The 22,868-nt window shown below is 32.8% G+C and overlaps 1 protein-coding gene across 3 annotated transcripts; it reads right to left on the reverse strand.

The window, feature by feature from the left end:
* Positions 1-745: 745 nt before the first annotated feature.
* Positions 746-19,690, reverse strand: LOC122721149 (dynein axonemal heavy chain 5). 3 transcript variants are annotated; one of them, XM_043948465.1, is made up of 34 exons: positions 19,094-19,690; positions 18,556-18,795; positions 18,310-18,464; positions 17,857-18,080; positions 17,524-17,801; positions 17,270-17,443; positions 16,862-17,091; positions 16,446-16,645; positions 16,143-16,366; positions 15,645-15,820; positions 15,366-15,548; positions 14,901-15,299; positions 14,502-14,752; positions 14,127-14,372; positions 13,880-14,043; positions 13,383-13,634; positions 13,068-13,296; positions 12,298-12,971; positions 11,394-12,199; positions 10,995-11,202; positions 10,527-10,913; positions 10,096-10,268; positions 9,643-10,009; positions 9,209-9,403; positions 8,986-9,124; positions 8,631-8,907; positions 8,070-8,511; positions 6,568-7,919; positions 2,925-6,502; positions 2,625-2,851; positions 2,240-2,551; positions 1,665-2,116; positions 1,295-1,589; positions 746-1,153 (listed from the first exon to the last, which is right to left on the reverse strand). In XM_043948465.1, exons 1-34 carry the CDS (start codon positions 19,184-19,186, stop codon positions 767-769), a joined length of 13,989 nt encoding a protein of 4,662 aa, XP_043804400.1. In that variant the 5' UTR covers positions 19,187-19,690; the 3' UTR covers positions 746-766. The 3 variants fall into 3 exon arrangements, with proteins under 3 accessions (XP_043804400.1, XP_043804401.1, XP_043804402.1); XM_043948466.1 differs by lacking the exon at positions 17,857-18,080 and having other exon boundaries at positions 18,556-19,690; XM_043948467.1 differs by lacking the exon at positions 17,857-18,080 and having other exon boundaries at positions 18,310-19,690.
* Between the last annotated feature and the right edge of the window lie 3,178 nt (positions 19,691-22,868).

Raw genomic sequence — 22,868 nt, forward strand, 5'->3', positions numbered from 1 at the left:
AATAAAGATAATATTCTTTTTTGTTAGCAAAGGAAAATTGTTTTTTATATTAATATTTCTATAGAAATATTTAAGTTATTAAAATCTGAATTTGATCAATAAATATTTTAAGGTCACATATTACTTATATTATTTAAAAATTAATTATTTTTATGATTTTATAAATTTTTATTTAATATTTTACAACAATTTAATTTTTATTTACAGGAAATAATATTTTTTTTCTATATATAAATAATTATTTATAAAAAAATTTAGATTAAATTTGAAATAAAATTATTTCTTAATTTGCTTTTTCATACAGAATGTCATTTTTTATATTTTAAAATACCAATAAATTTATAATATTTATAAATTATATATAAAATCGAAAAAGTATTGTAATAGAATATAATGTAGATAAAAATCAAAAATCAATAAATTAATATTTATTCTATAAATGAACTATTTGTATCCGAACAGTTGTAAAAAGATTTAAGAAGATTTAAGATTAAGAAAATTAATCTTTTATTTTAATCAATTGCTAATATATATTTTTCACAAAAACACAATAAATTTAAAAAAAGTGTTAATGATTACATGTTAATGATTGATAAATATGTATATTAGAAAAGAAAGAAATGTTTGAATTCATTAAACCTATTAGTTATATATTAGTTATATATATTAGTTATATATAACATTTTTGTCATTTAATACATAAAATAGATAAAATAAGAAAATAATAGAAAAAGAAAGAATAATATTATAGTTGAGACATTTTATTTTATTTTATGTCACACAAAAGAGCTACACCTCGTAATGTCCAATGTCGAGGATTATGATCAGTTTCGAAGTCTATCGATCCGATGTATTTCGAATCTGTTCTTTGCGGTTTTCTATATATAGGACATTCATAAAGTTTTGGATCTTTTCCTGCAGTTGTGTTTATTGCATAAATATAAATTACTGGCATTTGTTCATATAGAACTTTCGGTTTACTTTCTATTAATTTGCTTGTTTTACGATCGAGCGAGGCTCCTTCCAAAAATAGACCATGAACGTAAACTCCTTCCTGAGGTTGATTTTTTATATCTTCTTTATTAAATCTTGTGATCAAATTTTGTAACACTACAGAATCAAGAGCCCATCCTTTATGCGCTCGAGTCACTTCCTGAAATATTCAAATTTATTATTTAAAATATAAATAATATTCTTTTCAATTGATAAATATTATGTAATGAAACATTGTATTACATCATATTAAAAAAATTAAATTAAATTAGGAAAATTAGATTAAATTGAAACATCTAACTTGTCGCATAGCTGTTAGAAATCCCTGAGGATTGAAGAAACCAGTCATCCAAAAGACCTTAGGTCTGCCATAAATACACCATAATCTGAATTGATAATCTCGTTCCAAAAGTTCCGTATACCAAAATCCCAATGTTGCCGATTCCCAGGATATTTTTAACCATTTTTCTGGAATACGAGCATCGTACATTGCATCTAGTGACTTACGCAAACCTTGACTCATTACAATGGTACCTTCGATAGCTAATTTTAAATCTGTTAAAGTATTGCGCACTTCTTTAATAACTTTGCTTATCCTGTAAATTTATAAAATTTAATAAGGAAACAATCTTTAAAAAAAGGGTTGAAAAAAATGTCATAAAAAATTATACCTGTCGATTTCTTGTCTTAAAAATATATTCATCGGTAACAGGGCTCCCATTCGTTGAAGCGCTTCTTTCACTTCGAACGAATTGTATTGTTTCGGTAATTTGGCCAACATGTCTGTGGCAAGTTTGTACACGACGTTCTCTCTCGTTTCACCTCCTTGCGTACCTCCTTCTTTGGGTTGAACGCTCAAAATCGTGTCAAGTATTCCTTTTGCCGTGTTTATTTGATAAGTAATATCCGCGTTCGGATGTAAGCCAAAAACTTCCGGTGTATCCATTGCAGGCAAACCATCAATATAATCCAAGTATCCTTGAAGATTCTTGGTTTGTGGTACCTTGTATCCACGATAAAATTCGAAACCAGATCGTAATAATACATCGCAGAACCAAACATGCGTAAATGTAGTTAACAATCGTTTATCGAAATCATCGGTGACTCTGCCACCGTATTGAACCTGATATTTATAAATAAATATTAAATGTTTCACTCCTACGATATTTGTTATTTTAGATTTAATATTATTTAAAATAAATTACATTTTCAATAAAGATTTATAATATTAATAAAATAATCAAACCTCTCCTAGCATATAGCAAACAGTTGGCCATGATACACCCCTTTTCGGATCCATATCATCCAAATGATTTTGTATAAATTGAACAGAAGCAGAAAAATCAGCCTGATTAAATTCATAAGGTATATTCCAACCAAGAGGTCCGAACTTTCTACGTTCCTGTACTACTGTATGTAGAAATGCAACTGCATACAACAAAGGTGGCCATTGCGATTGTGTACTATAATCCAATGTATCTTGTGTCATACCCTGGTAAGTTCTCTTTAAACTAGCTCTAATACCTTGCGGTGGTTCGTTTGTAAATTTAATGGCCATCTGGAATAATGGCATTACATATGATTATATTTTTATTACAGATATAAGATATAAGAGATATAAAGGAAGAAACCTGTAATAAACCGATAGGAAATTGCGAATGGACTTCTGTAGTCATCCAAAGCCTAAATGCTTCGTGTACAGTTTCTGTTTCAACTAAGGCATCCATGACTTCCGTGCAAAATGGAAGAGACAAATGAACATTTTGCAACAATACCCAACTTCCGGTGTTCATAGCATCGGAGATAAATTTTCGAGCATGAAATTCTTGGCCTTGACCCATGGAAACTGATCGTAATTCTTAAATAAAAATTACATTATTTCGAGAATAACTTAATAATTTCATTTTCAATTAAATTATCAATTTTCTTACGAATAGATTTTTGTTTTGCAAGTATTGTAATCTGTGGGCTAGGATCTGATCCAATCGAAAGTATACATATAAGCGGTGTTCTAACTTCAGATTCTAACCAAGTAGCTTCTAGATCCAATATCTTAGTTTCTCCATATTCTCTTCCTAATGATTCAATCACGTATTTTTTTGCCTGAGATAATGTCCTGTCTGGACTCCATGATCTGATTAAAAGTAACTTTCTGAATACGTCAAGTTTCTTTTGATATCCACAAGGAAGTTCTTCTTCTTCGGGTCTCTCTTTCTCGTACCATATTCGCCATTCTTTTTCAGCAAATTCAATTTTCGTCAGTATATCCGAAAATATATCCAATTTACTAATCTCGACCAAATTTAACCAAGTTATATCGAGAATCCACTTAAACGGTTTCGGGATAACTGCATTTAAATCCAAAGATGCACCACCTTTTATGAAAGCATTGAATTCCGTATGAGAAATTGCACCACGATGACAGTCTATCTTCATAGCTAGCATTAAGGTGAACAACGATTTGTGCCGTTCGTATAAACTTCTCAAAGTAAAGGCCCATACTTCGTACGTAAGATGTCGAAGAATTATGTTTATTCGTTCACTAGTAATAGAATTCTTCACAGATTTGGTAATGGAATTATCAAATATAGTCAAAAATTGTTTCAACGAATTTTGATACATTACGTTCACGTTGCTCATTTCTACAATAAGAAAATATAAGATAGATCCTCTTGATGCAACGGCACGGAATTCTTCGCGGGCTAACATGATCTTCTTTTCCGTTAACGCGGACACTTTTAATTTCTCGTTCACCGATTCTGCGGTTACCTTAGTTTCCCTGAGCACGTTTATAAGTGCTTCGTCGTCCACTAGAGAACCTTCAGAAGACGTGAGACGATGCAACAACGTACTTTCCAATTCCTTCATCGATCGTTGATTCGTCATCACAGATTCGAACAGGGCCACTCTTTCGGCCTCCAGATCTGATTTTTCCATAAGGATCACTCTGCCGAGTAATTGATCTTCTAATCCTAACATCGTGACGGTAAAATCGATTATCGATGTCTTTGCCGAAATTTCTGGACTGTACGCAGGATTTGGTAATTTCGTAGTGATGTATAACATAAAACCTGGCATCACGTCGCATTCTTTGTCACCGACGATCACCTTCTCGATGGAACCAGATTTAATGAAATTTTTTTCCAACACGTTATCGAGAACTGGATCCAGCTCTTCTACGATGTCTTCTATCAACAACGGTCTGCCTAGAGAGAGACTGTCCTCAAGATGAGTTCTGAAATATTTGTGATTGAGGGATGTGATCTGTAACTCGTTCATACATTCTTTGTTCTTTATCCACATTTTTCCTTGATTTTGAGGATCTACTAATAAAGGATAAGAGGATGATTTAGTCACAATGAGCGCGTTTTGCACCGACAATTCATCATTAGGTAATCCTTGAAGCGTCCATTCCGACATCGTTCCACTGTCCACGAGCATATTCGTGATATTTAGATTATCAGTGAATGGAATAGATTTGGTTGCCAAAATGTTCATCCAAGAAGACACCAAACTAGCTCTGTATTGTTGATTGTAAGGTCCGCAGTAAGACAGGAAGCCCGTGGCTAATAAAACATCCCCAACCAATCGTCCTAATTGAATTTTGAATTCGCTGCTTTGCTCGGTCCAACGTATCTTCTCACCACCTAACCCATTGATCAACGCAGTCGCGGCTGTCATTTTCCTAAGGCACACGTTTGCAGCTTCTGTCAATCTTTGTTTCTCTGAAACAGCCGAGTCGTATTGTTCTTTAACCGCTTGTAAAGCCATTTCTCTTTCAGATAATTCTCTTTCAGCGTTCGCCAAATCCTCCATTGCCATCTTGAGTCTTACTTCCTGTAACGCTAAATTAGCCTTCAATGGGAGAACCTCCTTGTTCACCGAATGGAAGAAAGCCATAGCCTTTGTCCAAGATAATAAACCCGCCACATCACCGCAAACCCGTCTGGCAGTTTCCATATTATAATCTTCCATATTAAAGTAAGGCTGAAGTAATTCGACCATCTCGTTGTTTATTATATCTTTCGGATAATTTTGCAATTGAAGTAGAAACGTGGTGCTAGCCATTAATTTTAAGGATTCCGCCCAAGAAGGTTTTGGGCATGATGCAGCCATATCCGGAATAACAGGCCCAATCTTGCGTTGAAATAGAATTAACACGCAATCCATAATTCTCATGATAAGGTGAGGAGGTCTACCCAATTTTCTCACGGTAGCAATATGAGCCGGTTTAATAGTGTTCAAAGCAGCCTCTGCTTCTTCCAATGCTGGTTTAGCAGCCTCTAATTTTTCTTCAGCCAATGCTTTCTCCTCTGCTATGCAAGCTACCAATTGTTCAGCTTTCTCCTTCACTTTTTGCACCTGATTCTTGAAAGCCTCTGCCTGCATCGCTCTTTCCGTCACTTCCAAGAGGACCGTTTCTGCTTTCTCAGATGCTTGTACGAGCTCTTTCTCCATCACATCGAGATCTCTTTTTAAAATTTCCACCGATATCGAAGCTTCCTCCAATTTCGCTAAACCGGTATCCATTCTCTTAGCTCCTTCCCCTAGTTCGTATTGCTTGCTCTGGTAAATATTCTTGTAACCACCGATGAAATTCAAGTATGATTTTGGCGTGACGTGAGTAGCGCGACGGAATCGTTGGAAATATTCCGTAGATGTCATAGAAACGATGTCTTGTATAGAGCCTAAAGCGTTCACCAGTTCAACTTTAACCTCGTTGGTACAAACTATGTTAAAATCGTGCAAAAAGTGTTTAGCGACTAAGATCAGAGCGTCTTTAGGCCATGGTTGAAACCAGTCAATGGTGCATCCGGATATAAGAGCTGGGAAACGTTGAGCACGATTTCTAAATTTCTCCCCAACAGGAGAGAAACAGAGTACAACGTGTAGATTTTGACAGGTTCTCTGAAGAAAGAAATCCATTACAAGCTCGTTGTTGATCGTTCGTTTTGGATTTTCACGTCTCAGGATAGGTGTCAATTCTGAAATGATTTCTTGCTGTTCGTCACGAGTGAACAAATTGCTGATAATTCCAGAGCTCAGAATATTGTTTAAATATTCCAAGAAGCCTTCCTCTTTAATATCCAAATCGGTGAATATAAATGTGGTACCCTTTCCTTGAGCTCCACACGTTCGATATAAATATCTTAGATCTTCTAAGAAGTTTGCCACGTTGTAAGATCTTGTTAAAGTGATTTGAAACGTTTTATAACCGGCGATGAAGGATGATAATTTCGTGAGACTTTGCTTGCCAGATCCTCCAACGCCCACTAACATTACATTCCCTTTCGGATGTCTAATGACTCTGGATATTTTGACCAAGTGTAACATGGCATCAGGGAAGAAGACCAAGTCCATTCCAGACCCTCTTTGCATTTCGTTGAATTGTGAAAGAAACATTTCTAATCTCTCCCTGAGAATCTGCTCGTCATAAACCGGTTCATACACTTTCGGCAACTCCACGTCAGTGTCCTCACCTTCTTCACCAGTTGGTTCTGGAGCATCTCTAAAAGTTGATCGTGAAAGAAGTAAAAAGAAATTTCATATTGATTCTTAATGTATTACACTTACCTCATGAAGTCCACAAATGCAGGATCTTTGTCAAGCATTTTACAATAGTCTTCTCCCAACATTTCATTCACAATTTTCAAAACCTCTTCATTAAACCAATTCTTATCGGTTTGTAAAGTGAGTCTATCACTGAATACGCGATTGCATTCGTGTTTCCACAACAACATGAGGACGCTTTCCTTGTCGATAACTGTAGATAGCGTACCAAGCATACCTTGCCAAACTCTTGACAAATCTCTTAGATTGAATATATAATGAAACTTTGCCGGTGTAGGCAATAATGTTGTTCTGGTTCTCTCCCAAAGTATTCTCGTTATAGGAACCATCTTTTTCACGAGATTCTTAACTTCCATTGAAAATCCTTTTTTATAATGACCCTCTGAGAGTACACCAAAAATTCGATCAATGGAAGCTTCGTCAGGTAACGTACAATTGAAAATGCAAAACTGTCTCTTTAATCTTTGGGGAATATCGTTTCTTCCACCACCTGGGTGACACATGGCTGCCAGAAATGTTATGTCTACAATGACAGTGAAGTCTCCAGGTTTCTCCAAAGAGTAAAATCCCTTCATGTCCATCGTCTGTCGAACGATTTCATTGGTGACTTGATCACCCCATTCGTTGATTTGAGGTAAATTTATGTCATCGATGAAGACCAACATTTTTTTCCCCCCTGGTGGACCGAACGTGTTACCTAGACGTTTTTCTATGTAACTTTCGATAGTTTTCTGAAATTGATACGGACTTGTGGCCGAGCTGAAATTGAACGATCTACTCAACGTGGTTTCAGGATTCGCTTTCTTCATATAAGACTTCATCATCACCGTTTTGGCCGATCCTTGTTCGCCTATAAGCAAAACTGCTTTATCTTGGCGACCAATTAGATCGATTAGGTATGTTATTCTGACGTTATCAGGGATGGGGATTAATATGTTGCTATAATCGGACGTTGAATATTCAGAGTAGACGTAATTGGTTACTATACTTGTCCACGTGTCCCATTTACCCTTTTCAGTGACGTAGAAATCGAATAGCTTAGCTTCAGGATATTCTTCCGACGTTGGCAAATCTAAACTTTCGAAATTCTGTCGGAGATAGACGTCGTATTTTTGTCTGTCTGATGTTTCCAACAGTGCTCCAATGCCCCATACTAAAGCGAAAACGTAAAAATGTTTCAGGTGTTCAGCCGTCATCGGTTGTCTCTTTTCCTCTTCCGTTTCCTCGTTTTCCTCTTCTTCTATGGACGTTTTCGGTGGAATTAAACCTTCAAGAAGACACAACATCTGTCGAACTATGTTGCATTGTAAAACATCTATGGTCAGTAATAATGCTTGAGTGCTCCATGAATAGATCTATAAAAATATTATATATTATTGTGAGTATTATTTATAATTTTATATTTTAAAAATTGTTTCGTCACTAACAATCTGAGTAAAAATAATTTCTTAAAATGGAGATATTTGAGAAAGAATATATTAAAAATAGGAATTAATTCTTTTTACCTGTGCAAAAGATTTCTCGAAACACTGACCGAATACTTCTTGTTCCAGAGGTGTTCGATTGTTCAACCAAGCAGTCACCACAGGATTCCAATCCAGTCCTGATGAACTCATGTACACCATTCCATTACGGGATACCGTTGCCGGGCTTGCATTATCGATATTATGAGGCTCAAAGATGATTTTGCAATTAGATGACATCGATAATCGATCGCCATTTGCAAGGGTCAGAGTTTTATTGTCATCCAACACGGAATTTAAATTCTCGATCCAAATACTATCAACAGGTCCATCGAGAACCAACCATACGTGTTCTCCTTCTTTCAATTTCAACGTTTTGCGCCACAAAGCTGAAAATATTCCATCTGTCCAATCATTGGTTGCCACATCCAATCGTCCAAACATTTGTGCTGCTGTTATACTTTTCGGATTCATTCTCATTTCTCTGAAATAAATATTTTATAATCTAGACGAAGCAAGTTATGTTACTGCATGAAAAAACGATTTTTGGGCGATTGAATTTTTGAATTTCAGAAAAATCATTTGTACAAATTATTTTATTACCTATGAAAATTACCGCATTGCGTTAGAGCTTTCATCAAAATGTGTATACAAGTGGTTTTTCCTGCACCAGTTGGACCTAGTGTCATTATTCCATGTCTCACTCTTTGTGTCTCGTATAATTGTATCAATTTTAGCACCCATGGTGGATGATATATCAATCCAGCTTCTTCTACTTGCTGATTAATAGCAGCTTCCAATTCTGGATAGGAAGTCTTTTCAAGAGCTTGATTTGGAAAGAGATCAGCCACCAATGAGATAAATAATGGTTCGTCCTCATCTGAAATTAGAAAAATTTTGTAAGTTTTTTAACAGATACGAATATTATAAAGTATATACATATATTATAAATATTTACCTATGAGTTTCGAAAGATTCATATCTCTTAAAACACGCATAACAATGGTGCTTTCAGAATCTTTCGAATTCACCCTTTTTGCCGTTCCTAATGTCCTTAGAACTGATAATATATTTCTTAGACCGAAATCGTAGTGTACCTAAATAGAACGAATAACATATTCGATTTATTCGTCTATTTTTAAATAATCAAGATATGTTATAATAAACAGATAAATAATTACCTGTTTTGTAAGTTGTTCTTCACAGAGTTTGTACAAAGTGTAAAATTTCCGAGCAAGCGTGATATTCTCTAGGAAACCACAACTGGCCAATTTTACTCGAATAATGATTTGTCTATCAGGTACCATCATGGCGACAGTACGGAATTGTATCTTTAGATTTTCTGGAAGTTCTTTCCTGCCAGCGTATCCTGGATTCTATAACCATTCATTTCAATTAAAGTCTAATTTTTATATCCAATAGATTATATATTTTTGAAACATATCGTAATAAAAATAAAATAATTTCAATAATTCTTCATATTTAAAAGAACTGTTATTTAAAAATTCGCAAATAAAAATGAAATTAAATATTTGGTATAAGAATCAAATAAATTGATGTATATTTTGTTGTAAAATTAATATATATAATATTATTAATGCTTATATCTTTTTACCATTGTTATAAATATTCCAAGTTCAGGGCACATGTCTATTAGATCTCCATCGGTAAAAATAAATTGCTTCTTTTTCTCCTTTTTCGCAGCCAAAACGACTGCAACTTGTTGAGCAGCAACAGACAAAACTGGTAATTCGATTCTGTTGAATTCGTCAAAACAACCCCAAGAACCACTTTGTGCCAATCCCTTATATATTCTTCCCAATCCTCTATAATCCATTTGATCCGAACAATTGAACACCACTACGTATTTGGCCAAGGTTTTTCCCATATCTTTGACTGTTTCTGTTTTGCCTGTTCCAGCTGGACCGCAAGGCGAACCACCCATAGACATAGATAGTGCTTGGGCTAAAGTTATGTAACATCTGTAGAATGATGGTACATAAATTTGAGAATAATTTGTTTATATTGATTCATTAATTAGACAAGTAAGTTTTATCGATACAGTTACCTATCTGTTAGCGGAGTAATCACGAGTCGTTCAGTGCATCCCAAATATTCATTTTGATACGTAAAGTTTACATCTGTTATGCAGATCGATGTTTTGTCGAGGTCTTCTTTGAAATAAAATCTGCTTTGCTTCAACCATTCGAAATCGTTTATCGATCGTACATTCAAACGACACTATGTGGAACATTTTATAAATTGATATTTTTGAAAAACGAACAGAAATATTATATATCGTGAAAAATTGGATATAAAAATTTAATATTTTTTTTTTATAATACTTATATATATAATTTTCTAAAATAATAATTTTATAATATAATTAAGATTTAAGATATTATGCTTGAATCTTTTATTATATTATATATTATATTATAAGAAAATACAATTTATATGTATTATTAATTATAAAAAAATTATTCTTTTATAACTTACTAATATATCAAAAATATCACGTTGATGCACGTGAATAGTGATTAAAGTTTCGAATTTTGTTCTTTCAATTTTCGCAAGATCTCTGGTAGTTTGATCGATCAATGTATTCAACAAATCCAGAAATCTGTTATTCGTTTCCGCCATGATCTTTTTATCCGCACGAGCTTGAGCCAAAGCCATTTCACTATCCCTGGTCCAAATCATTTGTATTCCTAATAAACCAACCTGTGCAGGCATTTTATCCAGATAACTAAGAAGATTGAAATTCATATCATTAATCATGAAGTAACTCTGTCGGATTATCGAGTGCAAAGATTGTTGCGAGGTGTGTAAAAGTTGCATTAGCCATGTTTCCACTGAACCTTCCGCCCTTACAGCCTTTTCGAGCTATATTTTAAACATTGATCAATATATCATTTTTCATTGTTAATATATTTCATTGATAAATAAATATTTCAAAGTACTTACCAAAATTGTTTCACCTTCGGATGAAATAATGGCGATCATTTTGTTATATTCGATATCATGAAACTTCACGTAACGTGTATTGTCAAAAATGGATAGTAGATGATTCTGTATTGTGTGAGAATCAGATGCTTGACCAAGTATCTCCAATAAAGCAGGATCTGATACGAAGAAAAACCTTGGAAACATCATACGTTTCTTTTCTAAGTATCTGCAAACACGTTTTAATTATTTTCTTATATTACATCACTATACATCAAATATATTGAATATATCTAAATTAATTAAGATTTATATATTATGTTTTAAATTCTGTTTTTCTTGGATGACAACAAACATGATATATAACATAAAAAATATATATTCACACGAGAATTTAAATTCCATTAATAAAAAACTTACCCACTAAGAGATTTCTGACATAATTCCAACTGTTCTTGCAGATGAGGTAAAAGCTGTTTAAGTAAATCATCGCCCACACAGCATGGCACCACTCCTGGAGTCTCGTGTGCCCTTTGCATGATTTTCTGCCAGCTTTTATCAATCTTACCAAATCTTTTCGCCTCTTTGGGCAATTGCTTCGCTATATCACCGCCAACGAACACAGCTTCCAGATAAACCCACATATTCTGTACTAATAGCCATCTTTCTAAAATTTCATTCGTGTTCGACAGATCGGTAAGCCATTGTTGTATCTGTTTACGAAACGGTGCATTGTATCTATTCGACATCAAAGAACCAAGCACCATCAAACTGTCCTCGAGTTGGCCAATCGTTTCAGCAGTTGTGTCTCCTCTCAACAATAATTCTCCTCTGTTGTTAAACGTCATAAACGTCAATTCGTGGGACGACCATTCGTTCACCACAGTTCTTAATTTGGCCTCGATATCTTTTTCTTTCATAGCAGAGATGCAAATATCCTCGATATCCTCTTTGTATTTCAACAACGGCGCCTCCAGAATATTTTTCAAGCAGAAACTCTCGCTTTCAAGATCGAACGAATAATCCGTCACTTCTATGATCCTGTGCCAGTGACGAGGTTTCATGGCTTTGTTGGCCATTAATTCCAAGAGAGGACACATGTCGTTAAAATCGTCGATGGTTTTCTTCAATGCAAAGAATGCCGGCCATTCTTTCAGACCTTTCGGTAACTTGCGACACCGATTTTGAAACTCCATTAATTCGTTGTTTATGTCCTCGATATTGACCTAGATTGCATTATAAATATTCTTATCTAAATTTCTATATTATAAAAGTGAAATTTTTATTTCAGAATATGAAGAAAAATAGAGGGAAAATGCTTTACCTCGCTCCATGGAATATCGTAGTAACTGTTCACTCTATCAATAACATCATTGTACAATTTATACAATTTCTGGAGCAAATTTAACTCCTTTCTTATCTGCGAAAGTTCAGGATAATCAGTTGTGGGCAGACCGAACAGTTCCTCCCCGCTCTGGTAAGTCTGCAATTTTCTCCACATTCCATCGAATCTATTTTGAAACAAAATCTGTCTATCCGAAGCTTCTCTCGGACTGAGGCCAGGTTGCATAGGCCCAGAGGATCTGTATTCCTCGCAATACATCTTGTTATCGATACGAAAATTCTCGAGATTGATTCTAAGATCTTCCTCGAATTGTGGTTGCAACTTCAACAACAATACGTGAGTTTCTTGTGCCCTTGCTAGCAATTGTTGCCACGTGTATCTCAAATTGTCGACCTGCTCGAGACATTCTTGATCCACTGGCACTTCGTATCTCGTGACTATATTGAAGGCTTCCTCGATCGGATCGATTTTTAGTTCCATGTCGACCTCTTGCTCACGAATCTTCTTCAACGTGTCCATGATAAGACGTATATCGTCCAGATCGCGTATCTGACGATCTAATTTGCGATCCATCTCGTTCATTAACGCATAAACGTATTCCATTTCTCGGCGATATTTCTTTTTCATTGCTTGCCCAATTTTGTGGGTACATGCTGTGGACATTTATATTATTATTTATATATAGATGCATATCGTTTTTTATCGTATTTATTAATTCATTTGTGATTTGAAATTAATTTTACTTTTACCTTTAATTTCCGTGTAAAGGCCATATTTCAATTTCTCCGTGGAGACAGCAATTGATCTTCCAAAAATGACCATATCAGGCTCGGTGGCTAAGAGGTCTTCGAGTTCACTGTGTTTTCGAAGCGTAGCTTCAAACTCGGGCAAAGAAATTTGTAACAATTCTCGCATACTTTTCTCATTTTTCCATAAAAATTTATATGGTTTCCATCTATCGATAAATTCGGCAAGATCCTATGGATTTACATTGAAACGAAGATAATTCGGTAAAATTTCATCATTTATTCTTTATTTATTCTTTATTTAAGTTCATTTATTACCGGCTTGAATTCTTGCATACAAGTGTTCAATATTGATAATAGTTTCATCACTTCTTTATTATCCATTACCATCGCGTGAAAATTCTGCTTTTGGACAGGAAAAATCGGTCTTTCTTCAGAAATCATTTTAAATAATCTTCGCCTTCTTGCTCTTGGATCTTCTTGCTCTTGATTCTTCTTCGCTGCTTGCATTTGAGCACGCATCACGATGTCTGCGAAATTTTTCCTCGAATAAATTTGATTCCATGTACTCTGAATTATCAAAAGATATTATCAATAACAAAATAACGAGTTAGATTTAGTTTATACCTGTCAAGCAATGTCGTTCGCTATGAATAATTTAATAAATATTCTTTTCATTAGATCTCTGAATATTTCATTCAACGATTTGAATAAAAATCGAATTAAATCGCCCATAGCGTCTCATAAACGATATTGTTTCGATATCTCATTCTTGATAGCAAAAAGATTGGATAAAAATTTTCAAGAAATCTTACCTTGTTAACTCTAGAATTCCATTGCGATACACCTCTCGCAACACCAGCGATGATTTTGCCAATTAACGTTAAAACTTCCTGTACATCGTCTAAGCTAGGTTTCACGGTCACCACTGGTATCATTAACGTTGCATGAAGTAGAAATATTGGGCTTGGTATCTCGTCTGTTCGAAGGATTATTTATTTATTTATATGATTATTCGCTAAATTTGAAGATGTTTCTACATTTTGTCGAATAGAAAAACACCTGGATCGATTTCTCGAATGAATCGCTTCCTAATGGCGTCTAATGAACCTCTGATGACTTTTATCAGAACGTCTACAACTTTTCTGGAGTAATATCTTCTCATTTCGGATACGGCATTTCGGACCATGTCTTGCATTCCCTTTGGCAAGCTACCAGGGCTAGTTAATAATTGATGAGGATTGTCAAATAGATTCCAAACTAAAGACCAATCTTGTTGGACAGTTTGATCTATCACCTCTTCATTTTCTGTAAGCTCATTCCATTGAAAATTAATGACTCGAAAAATATGGAAAATATGGTTTATCATATTTTAATTAAAAAAGAGAAAGGAATGGTAGATTATGGTATAAGTAATTCAGGAAATTAATAATTCACCTTCGATATTAAAAAACTCTAATTGACTGGAATTAGCGGTCTCTTTGAAATTTTCTTTGGCATTCTTAACAAGATCCAGCACTTCCTCTACTGCCTCTTCCACCATCATACTTTTACGATACAAATCTACCGCTGCGAGTCTGCATATTTCTTCCGTTTTCTCTACGAATTCCTCTATCGTCCATGGTTGATCAGATTCTGGTATAGAATGCAAAGTAATCTTTTGCATAGCTGTTAGCACCTGTAAAATTCTTGGAAGGAACGAAGAAAATTTTTATTCAATTTCATAAGAATTTGTCAATCAGAAATTCCAAGTAAGATAATTAATAATAATATTTTATTGAAAAATATATATTCTTTAATTTTATTGAATATATACTATAAAATAAAAATTCATACCTGTTATCATATACATCGTGAACCCTTGTAATGAGTATATCAAATTCCTTAATCTGCTCTTTGGTATTCTCATAAAACTCCTTCCATTTTGGATTGGTCCAATTTAAGGAAGTCAAACCAGGTTCCAGCAATGATACAACTCGCACCAAATGCGGTAATAGCAATGGCCTCATTTCCAATTTCACGCGTCTTGATGTGGAAACCAACTCTTCGATCATCGATTGAAGAGAATTTGTGATCAACGTGAAATAGTTTTTTTTAGCTAAAATCGTTAATGCTACGATAGGAATTTGGAGATTCAATTTAGCCAAACAATCAGCTTCTCGAATCAGAAGAGAGACTCTTTCTTCTAAGTTAACTTTGATTTTTCCGGACTTTTCGTCTATGGTCAGCAGAGATCTGGATGATTAAAATAAAATAAAGTTTTCGTTTAAATTTAATACAGATGGATAATAATAAATTTACTGTTTTAGACAATCCTCGATGACCCAGGAATTTTGATGAGTCCAAACTTCAGATATATCTGACTTGTATTGATTCAATATGCTGATGGCATAATTATATCTTTTTTCTAATTCCATACTGAGTGGAAGTGTCTTCAATACTGGGTGATTAGAGACTGATGTAGCTAATTCATCCAAGTGTATTCTAAGTAAAGAATATTTTGAAAAAATAATATACAAAGAATAAATTTCGTTTAAATTATTTAGAATAAGTATATAGGATAATTTTTTTTTTATTTACTTTAATGAATTTGCCCAAGTTAATCTTCCAGCAATGGCTGGCATATGCCTTGGTAATGGTGGATCATCTCTTTGTCTTTTGAATAATTTCAATATTCTGTCCACTTCTCTATCGCAATATTTTACTACTATATTGTATTTTTCATCTAACTTAGTCAAAGGTACTTTTTCACTGACCTTAAAAATATTAAATAAGGTAAAATTATATACGTTTGACAATTTAAGAATTTAAAAATTGAGATTTATAAATTTGAAAAAAAATTAAATATTTAAAAGACAATCTAAAAATTCTAAAAATTCTAAGAATTTAAAATTTCAAAATATGAAAATCTCGAGAATTCAAGAATCCAGAATATTGAGAAAAATTTAACAATTGAGGAATTTTAAGAATTGAAAAATAAATATGATTCAAAAATTAAAAAAATCTTGTGCCTCTTTACAAATATTGTTATGTACAATTATTCGTGCATTATTAATCAACTATAATACGCCACTTTACTTTTTCGAATCGAGTTAAAAATCGTATACCCTGAAGAGTTTCCCAAACATCTGCATAATTTTTTTCAATAATATTACCGATGTTTTGTTTCAGGGTATCAGTTTTTGTCATGAAGTTATTGTAATCCGTATCAAATTCAGTATTTTTTGGATCGAGATAATCGTAATCTTTGGTGGTAGCAACCTTTTCAGCTTCTTCGAAAGTTCTTATTGCATCGTCTAATGCTATTGAAATAAAAAAGATAATTTAAATAAATTAAAAAGAAGAGGAAAAGTATTTATGAAAGAATGAAAAATGCTATACCTTCTCCTAATAAAAGGCCCTCCATTCTTCTTTCAAAAAGACTTTTATAATCTTGTATCAATTCGAACATGGTTAAAATTTTTCTTATCCTGTCGCAAAAGGAATCGAATCTTCCAAACACGTGAGTCTCTGAGAATGAGAATTCTTCTTCGGTTATTGCTGGAGAACATCGAACTAATCTGTAAGTTTCTCTGTAAGCTCTGAAAAAAGTGATAACATTTCTATATTTAAAAAAAGGCACAGATTTCAGATTTCAAAACAAAATATTAAAAGATAATCAATCATAATTTTAAATAATTATATTCATAAAGAGAATTAAAGAATACAAAGCTTCCAATAATTTTTTTTTTGATAATAAGAATTAGAATAATTTTTTATCTTTTCATAAATGAATTATACATATTATAGATATATACTTGTTTAGTCTCAAACAATGCTTCAACTTTGATCGTGCAATTGCTCGATCTTGACTCCAAACAGTTTCACGACTTCTATTTGTGACGTAATCTCGACAAGCTATAATCATTTGATTTGTAATCTTTATCATTAATGAACTAGTTCGTTCTGAAGTGTTATAGTATCTCGAAACGCTGTATATTAAGCGGACTGTTTGTAACAATGATACGAGGGAATCTCTCATCTTTACCTGAAAATTATGTGATTTGTTTTATTTAATATAAATAATTTTCTTTCGTATTAATCAATAAATAATTATAGTTCTTTGTGTGATTAATATATGATTAAAGATATAATATATGTTCAAAAATTCAATTATTTTAAAATTATTTTTTTTGAACAATTATAGTGCTATAATATTATCTTACTGGATCGTCCAAATACAAACAATGACAACATTTTTCTAACGCCTGTATGAATTTTGCATTATCTTTAGCTTCATTGTAACAATAAGTGACTTCGTCCTCAACGTCAACCCAATCTTTTATTAACTTCGAGCGTGCAACTTGCAAGCAGAGAAGAGACATTCGTATTTCATGATCCTAAATATTAATAGAACGAATTACAATTTAGTTGTCAATAAAAATTGATAGAATAATATATAAGAATACAAAAATAAAACCTGAAGTTTATTGACTAATTGACTGAACTGAGCACCTCTTCTTTTCCAGTATTCCAATTCCTGTTGTGGACCAGAGTTGTCATTTTCTCGTTTCACCTGTTTACTTTCCACCATGAAATTTTTCAATAATTTAATCCACGATTTTACTCTTTCTTCTACAATATTTACAGCGTTATCTTTTGCCATAAACGCTTTTGCCTCTTCGAAGTTATGTACTTCCCCCATTAAAGCTTCGCTATCGTCGAATACACGTCCCTCCTGAGCCACCTGTTCGCATACTATAAGAATTTTTAAAATATAATTTACATCAATTATATATAATTCTATCATTACCTTTCAGAGCGCTGCAAAAAGATCTTAAACCTGGTAATAAAAGATTTTTAATCATTGGACAATCGTCCTCTTTCTCGGAACCAGGATGTGCAAGTGCATCCATAAAGACATGTTCTACTATTCTTTGTATTGCTGTTATTATTTCCACTTTCTTAGTGTCTATTACACCAGTATAAAGATCTTTCTGGAAACCTTCCTCGGGCAATTGTTTCGAGACGTTTAATCTAAAAGAAGTTTCAAGTTTCATTCTGTTTCTTCTTCATAATTTAAATTTAATTGTTAAAATATACTTTAAATTAATATTTTTTTTACCATAATTTTTATATATTCTATGTACGTTCACCTGTTGAATAATTAAAAATTCAAGGTGATTCAACTTTTGTTTAAATTATTTTTTCACGCAGTAAATAATTTCTAATTAATATTTAGCTGTTTATATACTATAGAAATTACCTGAACATATAAATGCATATTCCAGTACAAGGAACTTGCCACCCATCTGTAAGAAATAATTTCTTTTTTCTTGGTTCCTTTGCTTCTTTTTGTTCTTTCACTTTGGGTACAGGTGTATTTGGACTTGGTCTAGAACTCGAACCTTTACTTTGTATCTAGACATTGAAATTTTACTCAATCAGTAAATTTTATTATTTACTAAGTTTATTATTTTCATTCAAAAAATATAACGATTGAAATTTGAACCGTTTCTGTAGGATGTAACGTTTCAGGTTCCTCCACTTCCTGATAATACCAGAGAAGGGTGGATCTCATGTGTGGCAAGAACAATTGATTGATTTCGTCGAGCATATCTCCCTCGAAAACGTGATCCATGACTTCGTGACGTGATAGCTGTGTAGCATCCATCAAAAATTGGAAAGCGAATTCTAATCGGGGATCCATTTCCCCACGTCTCGCCTTTCTTTCGCATTCTTCTCGACGTTTCTATGAAAGAAATTACCAATGATATTGAATTATTTTGCTGTAATAACGAATTCAATGATTTTGCCATCATTGATCAGACATTAAGTATATATTTTACTGGTTTATTGAAAGTATGATACGATTTATTACAACAACAAGTTTTCCTTAATTATTATTATGTTTTTTAGTATTCTATTTATTATCATTTTCATCACCAAATCATTCCATTTTAAAATAACACGAAATTCATTTGTTTTAGTGCTTCGAATAACAAAAAAATAAAAGAAATATCAATCTAAAAAGCAAAAGAACGATCAACCTGGAGAACATCACCGGTTCCTTCTTCCTCACTATCTTCTTCAGAATTCTCAGATCTTTGTTGAACCATCAGAGCAGGAGCTTGCACGAACATGATTGATGAACGAATTGAACCGAGACAGAGAGAGAAAGAGAGAGAGAAAGAGATATAATTTCTCGATAAAGGAACTGATAACACAATGACGTTTTACCAACGATTGAAACGTCGATTCGAAATGATTTGTAAGCACTAAGCGAATATCCAGTGCCACGAATTCGTGTCTGGTACCACCTTTCTATGCATCGTTCGTGTCGTGTGGGAATTTCCGCGCGATTCTGCCACCAGTATAGTCGATACTGATACCACAACGTGTGTATTCTTCTTTCGTTGTTGTAGCATTAAACTCCAACATCAGTTCTCACAAGTTATATAAGAATATATCGATGGAATATTGACAGAATGATTACAGTGAGATTATATTTATTGTGTGATTCTTTTTTAAAATCGATATTAGTTAATTTTGCAATGTGTTATTTGTGCTATATACGATAAAAAAATATTGTGATTGTAAGTTGTTGATTATTCTAGTAATATTGTGAGTAAATTGATGATTCGAAAGTTTGGTATTCAACACTTTTGAGATTAATAATACATCCCAAAGTAATATCTTCTATAAAGATTGTAAGATTATCATTTTTAAGTATTATTAACATAATACTTATAATACTAATATAATATAATACTAATATAATACTAATAAGAATAAAATCTTATTAGAAATGATATATTTTAATTTAAAATTTATTTTTTTTTATATATTATCTTATATATAATCTTATTTGATATATAATTGATATTTCTGAATATTGCCTTTATTCAAAGTTAATATTTGTTTAGATTTACATAATTTTTTTCGTTTTCTTCACTACTTTTTATACATATGGTCGATGTTGCATGTTATTCTTTTGCTTTTTAGATTGTATTTAAAATATGTAAGTAGATATGTGTGAAATTTGATTAATAAAAAAATTCACTTAAATTTTTTGTATGGATCTGTAAAAAAATAATAATTAAATTAATAATATCTAGTATCTGCTTATAATACACATGATTTTATTTTGTAATTGAATCATCAGATAATATTAATTTAATTGAACCAGATTTTATGATATCAAGTTTTAAATAATAATATATATCTATCTTAATGGAATTGATCAGTTCAGTTTTTTATATACAGCTCTTAAATATATCATAATACATTCATATTATTGATCATAATGAAAAATCCAAACACATACATATTCATTATTATTAAATTATGATAAATGTCCATAAATATATCTGTTAAAATATATTTGTCAAAGAAAATCATTTTGTAAATTAAACAATTATTTTCAACTGTTCTACTAGATCACATTAAATTATCCAGCATTGTAAAACATCAATAAAAATTTCATAGATATAAATCAGTCATTGTATATCACGAATACATACATACCTTTTACTATATCGCTGTTATTTGTCAATAATTTCATTTTTCTTCCAGATTTAAATATTACGAATTATAAAAAATGTATGTACCACTTCATCGATTATATAAATATCGAATGATTCATATCCTTATAGAAAAATAAAACTTATTGATGGTTATTCTAGCGTAAAATCGATTAAACCGGTATTAAATATGATTCGTATCGTATTAATCAACGAGCACGCGAATATCCTTTTAACATGAAGATCCTTTTAACATGAGAAAGCTGTATCGCTATCGTCGTGTCGATATTCGAATAACATTTATAGGTACATTAAGAATATTTGTTACATCCGCTGTTCGAACAACGACACGAGCTTTTCCCGCATTTGCATATGAGAGTGCACCATTCCTTACGTGCAAGAACGCAGAGAATCGATCGGCCGATACGATAAAGTCAAAATCACACGAGTCTTCAAGTTTAAAATGAATCTCGCGTGAAGCAACCGGTAAAAACTTCGAGAAAACGTCGAGTATAGTGCTCTATCGTTATCTAATCAGGATCTAAAGATAGTTATCAGCTGAATAGCTTTTGGTAAATTCGTTCGTGTAAAATGGTATCCTTATTTACCATCTCCTTAGCAACCACTCGTTATCGTATTAATCACTTATTCGTTTAATCGTTCCTGATTTTTAGAGATTATTAATTCTGATCAAAAATCCTATTTGAGATTATTCAAGGTTTATCCTTTTGCTTACTCTGGCTTCCTCTATGGTTTCCGTCATTTTCACCAATTCCTCCTCCACTATTTTTTCTCCCTTGTACCGTTTAAAACAATCCACGTCCTTATACAGTTCATGCCGTAATGCGACATTAACTCTGTTACCCAGTCTTTTAGCCAACAATGCTTCCCTGTCTCCTCCGCTACCCCTTTGTTTCCATTCCCTCCCGCAGTTTTTATATGTATCAGTTTTTATATGTATATATTAATAGGGAAATATAAAGTAGGGAAGCATAAAATGTGCCGAATTTCTGATTGCTAGCCAAGAAGAATAAGTATTATTGGATTAAGAAATGAAAGAAAAAATTTAGAGAAGAGTCTGATCTATATATCTGTTGTAATTGAATGGTTATTGAATTACTATCATGATAAGTAAAGGAGTAATGGCTTAGGAAACATACACGTGCATGTATGTAATAATATGTATATACTAAATGTAAATATGTATGTACATATGTAAGAAGAACATAATAGTAAGTATAAAATATAGATAACATATGAAAATATAAATATATATATGATATATAAAAATATAAAAATATATATAAAATATATATAGGATGTACAAATTAAAATTATTCTTTTTTTTTTTCTTCTTGTATTATTATATCTATTATATATTCTATTATATTTAGCAGTGTTATATTTATATATAGCAGTTTATATTTTAGCAGTTTATATTTATATATATTATTTCTTGTATTATTATATCTATTATATATTCTATTATATTTAGCTATTAGCGCCATCTCTTTGAAAAGTCCTCAAACTTATCATAAGTTGCGAAAGAAACTTATCGACAGCAAAGTTTTAGTAGTTTTTGACTTGTGGCGCCATCTCCTGGAACGTACTAAATAGAAAGTTCAGCACATCTCAAAGAGATGGCGCCACTGCTTACAAATTTCGCAAAATATCTTTAGTTTGTGGCGCCATCTCTTGGATAATGCTAAATAAGAAGTTCAATCTTTTTCGAAGAGATGGCGCCACTATCTTATACCATAATCAATTGACTTCTTTTGTGGCGCCATCTCTTGGAAGACACCAATTACGAGGTTCAGCGTTTTTCGAAGAGATGGCGCCACTGTTCGCTGCCTTTGATTTGTGGCGCCATCTCTTGGAAGATGCTAACTACGAGGTTCAGCGTTTTTCGAAGAGATGGCGCCACTGTTCGTCGTCTTTGATTTGTGGCGCCATCTCTCGGAAGACGTTAACTACGAGGTTCAGTGTTTTTCGAAGAGATGGCGCCACTGTTCGCTCTATTTGATTTGTGGCGCCATCTCTCGGAAGACGCTAACTACGAGGTTCAGCGTGTGTCGAAGAGATGGCGCCACTACCTTATACCATTATTAATTGACTTTGTTTTGTGGCGCCATCTCTTGCAGAATGCTTAATAGGAAGTTCAATCTTTTTCGAGGAGATGGCGCCACTACCTTATACTATCTTTAAGTAGTTTTGATTAGTGGTGCCATCTCTTTGAAAAATGTTGAACCTTCTGTTTGTCATATTAGTAAGAATTTATGAGAAGTTTCAGCATTTTTTGGTA

This window comes from Apis laboriosa, unplaced genomic scaffold (assembly GCF_014066325.1).
Source record: "Apis laboriosa isolate Shangri-la unplaced genomic scaffold, ASM1406632v1 scaffold14452_cov158, whole genome shotgun sequence".
NCBI classification, from domain to species: domain Eukaryota; kingdom Metazoa; phylum Arthropoda; class Insecta; order Hymenoptera; family Apidae; genus Apis; species Apis laboriosa.